The 6,000-nt window shown below is 46.6% G+C and overlaps 1 protein-coding gene across 4 annotated transcripts in view; it reads left to right on the top strand.

Annotated features, from left to right (window-relative positions):
• The window catches only part of STAC2 (SH3 and cysteine rich domain 2), a 265,421-nt gene that overhangs the window by 214,742 nt on the left and 44,679 nt on the right, over nucleotides 1-6,000 (top strand). For 2 of the 4 annotated variants that reach the window (XM_086924337.1, XM_086924338.1), the window contains exons 2-3: nucleotides 2,910-3,213; nucleotides 5,175-5,272. In XM_086924337.1, the coding sequence (XP_086780463.1) occupies nucleotides 2,910-3,213; nucleotides 5,175-5,272 (402 nt within the window). Of the gene's footprint in view, nucleotides 1-2,909; nucleotides 3,214-3,368; nucleotides 3,390-3,487; nucleotides 3,506-5,174; nucleotides 5,273-6,000 lie in introns of those variants that run through there. The other 2 variants (XM_086924340.1, XM_086924339.1) reach the window with 2 other exon arrangements.

Genomic DNA, 6,000 nt, shown 5'->3' with positions numbered 1-6,000 from the left:
ACTCTACCTCTCTTTCTTTACTCTCTGCCTCTATCCCCTCCACCTCTCTTTCTCTAGACACAATCACCAGGCCCAAGTTTAATACAAGCAAGTACAGGAAGAAAATCAGTCTACAAGGAGTTAATCTCTGAAAAACTGACACATCAAGAGGTTTTACCAGCAGAGGGAAAGGCTGCTCCTTGCTTGGTAGCAGATGGTCTACTGTCAAATGAAAAGCAACATACAGTCACTCATCAGAAGCAACTTGTTTTACTTAGCAGCCTGTGTGTCTCTTGTATGGCATTTTTGACAACTTTCGCCTACTCTTTTTAGGTTAGCCCAGAGACAGGTTTAGCTGTCTTGCTAATCTCATGTTTTCCAAAATAGTCATAAGAAAAAGGAGTGCACTTCTTTGCCACAGCTGGCATACCACGGCAGTTGGACCACTCTTTTTACTTTTTTTTTGTTCCAAAGGTTTGCATTGGCATTTAAAATAGTATAAAATGTTCAAGGATGCATAGATCTTACAACATACAGGATGCATAAAACAGTTCAGTAAAATTCATTGTATTGCAAACCATGGATCATAATAAGAGTACAAGCGTAACATGTTGTAACCCAACATAGGGGCCCATAAGGATGGCAGGCGGATTGCCCCCGCAGGCTGGCGGGGGCAATCCGCCCGCCATCCGCACCTAACTTCCCCCCGCCATATTAGCATGGCGGGGGGGACCGTGGCAGATGGTAAGACCGTCCGCGCTTTTCCACCCGATCGCAAGGCGACCGGGGCAGAAAAGGACTTAATATGGTGGCGGTGTCTAATAGACACCGCAGCCATATTATCATGGGCTTGTGTTGATGCCTTCCGCCACGGAAAAGCATGCGGTATTCACTCTGGGGGGCCCCCTGCGGGCCTCCAGAGTGAAGGAGAGGTGGGGGCTGTACACAGGGGGTTCCTGTGGTACCCCCCTTTATTTGCATAAACAAAGCGGCAGGCACCGCGTGGTGCCTGCCGCTTTGTTTATGCAAATTTATTAATGCATTTATAGCATTGTGGCGGGCGGTGCAGAGAGCACCGCCCACCACAATGCTATAAATGCAGGATGTGCCTGCCACTGTGGCGGGCCACATCCTAATACCCCCCACGGGACCCCCGCCCTAATGGCGGGCGGTCCCGAATTCCGACAGGATGTCCGGGCGGACAAAGTTTGCCCGTCATCCTAATGAGCCCCCATAGTATCCACTATTTTACTTTTATATTTTGTATATGTTTGCCATTTTTTGCATATTGCTCATGTCTGCAACAAAATATGTATATTTGCCAAGGCCAAGATCTTTTGGCTTGTTTATTACCATTGCAACGAGAATGCTTTACAGAACCTGCAAACTCTCTTGTTTAATCGGTTGTCTGTAATTCTCTACTCCGACATATAAATGATATTTGTAGTGACTTGTAGAGTTTCAATCACATGCACCAGGAAACCATGTTTGTATCTAAATCCTAAAATGTCTTGTAAGTTTTTTGAATGTTCAGCTTTCCTCAATGACACCAAAATATATTTAACACGGTTTAAAGAAGTCAAGCCTTTCTGACAGTCGAGAAAACCACACTACTTCAGTAACTCCTCCTCCTTTTATCTGGGTTTAGAGGATCAGAGGACGGGTCTCGAATCAGGGGTACAAACAGGTACATGGCGTCCCCCGACTCTTCTCAGAGGGTGGATGCTGTCCCCCCTGCCAAGAAGCTGGGCCCCACAGAAATATGCTGAACGTGTCCTGGTGTCATTATCAGACACCGGGACACGTTCATCATGTGACATCATGAGGTCATTTGAATATCGTCAGTCCCCCCACTTCTTTTCATAGGACTTGTTCCATGTCAGAGGGTGAGGTGAGAATGCCCTATCTGATCTCCAGAGACCCTACATCTTAAACACAGTTGATTGTATTACTTAGGGCCTTAGAGTTACGTGGATGGGTTACTCCATCCCAAATATAACCAATATCCTGTCTGCTGTATTGCGAGTGCCACTGGATATAATACACGTATAATTCTCCAGGCCGGATATCCGTCACGTTTGAAGCAGCGTAACCCATCCGACGAACTCTAAACCAGGCCCTTTGGGACAGAAGGCCTCATTTAGAGTATGGCCGGCATCCCGTCATCTGTCAGGGTAGCGAAGCCCCCATGGCTAGCACCTGCCCGCCATATTTTGCGATTTCTGCTAGCCCTGCGGGGATCTCCGAGTGTTCACAGGAGCTGCTGCCATGGCGGCTTCTTTGCAGCCGCTGAAGGTTTGTAGAGCAGCATTTGTTTTTTGTTTTCTAAAAACAAACACCCATAGTGAAAAACAAAAAGGTGGAGACTCTGAACCCCCAGTGAGTTTTCTCTCAGGTTCTGGGAATCATTTTTTAAAATGTATTTCAGGACCTCCAGGCTTTCGCTGGTGGTCTTGAACAGAGAAAAAGAACATCAGCCCGTTCGAAATAGGGTGGAGAGTCTAATGTGCCTACACTGATGGCCTCAACTACACCGGGCCATTGGTGTAGTAGGGTTTCCGACAGCCGAACCAGCAGGGGCACAACCATTGGACACTTGCCTGTCCGTCCGACTCTCAATAGAATGAGTAGACGAGTACTCGCCACTTATTTGTGTGCCAAACCCTAAATCAGGCCCAGAGTCTTCAAAAACAGGCACCTCTAGACAGACCCAGGAAATCTATCTTTACAAGTCTTCCATTTCTGGGTGTTGGGCATTTTTGGGAGTGTGCTCTATATTTTCCGAGTGTGTTCCCTTGCTTACAGCTATGTGCCATTCCAATCTCCTGGGCACGTACCCCTATGTCCTGGTATGATACCCTGTGTTAGTGCATAGTCACTCTTTCGAACCAGGACCCCCTCACATTCTTATTTCTCTGTTTCTCTTTCAGCTCCAGCGGTTCAAGCGCTCCCTCTCGCTCAAGACCATCCTGCGCAGCAAGAGCGTGGAGAACTTCTTCCTGCGCTCCAACAGCGACCTCAAGATCCCTTCCGACGTCCTGCTCAGCCCTCCCGTGGCGCCTCCTCCTCCGTCCCCGCCTCCGGTGCCGGCGGAGACCCTTTCCTCCACCGAGCACTCCCCAAACATATCCCGGAAACCGCTGGCGCTGCTGAAACCAATGCGGACTCACAGCTTCCAGGAACACGTCTTCAAGAAGCACTGCCCATGTGAGCTGTGCCACCAGCTCATTGTAGGTGAGTACCAGGGAGACTGGGCACTGCCCATGTGAGCTGTGCCACCAGCTCATTGTAGGTGAGTGCCAGAGAGAGACTGGGCACTGCCCATGTGAGCTGTGCCACCAGATCATTGTAGGTGAGTACCAGGGAGACAGGGCACTGCCAATGTGAGCTGTGCCACCAGCTCATTGTAGGTGAGTACCAGGGAGACTGGGCACTGCCAATGTGAGCTGTGCCACCAGCTCGTTGTAGGTGAGTGCCAGAGAGACTGGGCACTGCCAATGCGAGCTGTGCCACCAGCTCATTGTAGGTGGGTAATAGGGAGCCTGGGTACTGCCCTTGTGAGCTCTGCACCTGGTGGTGTGTGTGAGTACCAGGGCTTCGGGGCACTGCCCATTTGAGGTGTGCCACCAACTTATTGTAGGTGAGTTTCCCTTGGCCAATTCACTCCTGCCTGAAAAATGTTGCTCGCAGCTATTACAGGACATATATATATGTCCTGTAATAGCTGCGAGCAACATTTTTCAGGCAGGAGTGAATTGGCCAAGGGAAATATATATATATATATTCCCTCAGAAAGCCTATTCAGGAAATTTCTGAAAACCTGGATTTATTCTCAGTCTGACTCCTCAGTCCTCGCAGCTATTTGATCCATGCCCCCCTAGACGACCTTCTGTGTGCTCAGCGCCAAGATGCTCCCTCCGGAGCGAAAGTTAGCGCTTTACAAATGCCAATAAATATCAAATATCAAATATATTCCTAAAACTTGAAAACTCCTTAGCCCCCAAAGTAATACTAATCATCCCTGAACCTTAAGAACACCTTACCAGCCCTAAAACTAACCATCCAATAACTCTAAAAACTCCTTACCACCCATAAAACAACCTACCCATGAACACTAAAAAATCCTAAAGACATACTTACAAGCACATATAAACTTCAATTTTAGTTCTAATGCTCTTTCAATAATATCTCATTAAAGTAAAAACAATACTTTGAAAATAATGCTATATTTGTAATTGAATCTATTTTAATTATCACAAACCTTAGCTATTTGCACCTACTTAAAGAAATAAGTCAACCATAACAGTATATATATATATATATATATATATATATGTATGTGTGTATATATATATATATATATATATATATATATATATATATATATATATATATATTTTATATATATATATATGTGTGTGTATATATATATATATATACACACACACACATATATATGTGTATATATACACACATATATAACGCTAAGGTTAGTCGATTTAAATGCTTTAAAAAATAACTTCTCAGTGAAGTAGGGGTTCATAACTTACCTGCGATATAATGATGTAATGAGATCCTAGGCACTGCCCATGTGAGCTCTGTCTACATCTGATTTTATGTGAGCCCCACCAGGAAACCTGGGAAAAGCTCATGCAAGCTCTGCCACCAAAGCCTTAAAAGCACCAGGGAGTCGTGGCACTGCCCTCTGTTCCTGACAGCTTATCCTGGCTCAAAGCTAGCCTTGGCAGGAATCACCAGAGGCTCTCCATACCTTAGGCAGGTTAAGGTAGGTGGGTGCTGGAGGCTCCCAGCATCTGGGAGTAACATGATGTTGGGACAGATAAAATACAGAACATTGTGCACACCCTGGTAGGGGTAGTTAGAATCTTGCTTTCCGCTCACTTGGAGAAGACCCTGGCCAGGTGGCTGAAGGCATGTCTTTTCCTGGCATGGAGCAGATCCCGGCATGGGTTGCTCAAGATTTCTTTCCTAACAAGAGTGAGGGGTGGCTTCCTTGGCCACATTTGGTGAAGGCCCATGCTTGGCCCAGTAGAGATTCCCTCCCCACAAACTTGAAGCAGGCTCACAGGGTCTCTGGCAGCTTCTTTCCCCGCACCAGGCTCTGGCAAGGAATAATGGTCATCGTTTTGGAAAGTAATCCTGTTGCTAATTCTTATGCCTACTCTTTTTTTCAGGAAATTCAAAGCAGGGGCTGAGGTGCAAAATGTGCAAGACCAGCGTCCACCTGTGGTGTTCGGAGGAGGTGTCCCACCAGCAATGCCTGGGCAAGACGGTGAGCAGATTGGGTGAGGGCGGCAACCAGCATCATATGGTCAGTCCCCAGTGAACTACCCATAAAAGGTCTAAAGATATAACATGCACATGTTAGGCGCCAGTGAGCTGATCATACACACATATATATAGGTGTTCCACGCATGCCTCTGAATTCCTGTTATGTGCCAAGAACAAGAAACAATTCAAACCTGGCTCAATGATATGACCCTTGCCAAACTTGAAACCCCAACTTTCACTGAATGCCAGGTCACTTGGATTCACCCTGGAGCCTGACCTCAACCGCAAGGAATACATTGCCAAAAACAAAAACAGCCTGCTCTCTCTTCAAAAGAAAGTGAAACCGTTTCTTCCAGAAACCACTTCAGAACTACTGTTCAAGCCCTCATAATCTTGCATCTGGATTAAAGTCTTGCTTTATGGCCTCTCGGACTCCACACTGGAACCCATTAAGGGCATCCGTCATGCCAAGATATGTCTCTTCCAGGGCCTAAAGAAATATGATCCCATCACCCTTTCTTGAGAAAACTCCATTGGCTCCCCTTGCCGGCCTGCACAAAAACAGCTGCATCATTTACAAAACTATCATGACTAGCACCCCCGCTCACTATCATAACTTGCACCCCCGCTCACATCTCTGGTGGTTCTCGGCGGGGAACGTCGTTTACGACGCAACTTTTAGCACGCAGTGCTATTACAACGCGGTTTTTAAATCGCATTCTATTACAA

This window comes from Lissotriton vulgaris, chromosome 5, assembly GCF_964263255.1.
Source record: "Lissotriton vulgaris chromosome 5, aLisVul1.2, whole genome shotgun sequence".
Classification (NCBI taxonomy): domain Eukaryota; kingdom Metazoa; phylum Chordata; class Amphibia; order Caudata; family Salamandridae; genus Lissotriton; species Lissotriton vulgaris.
The sequence above is the reverse complement of the archived record's forward strand: the minus strand, read 5'-3'. Positions and strand labels throughout refer to the sequence as shown.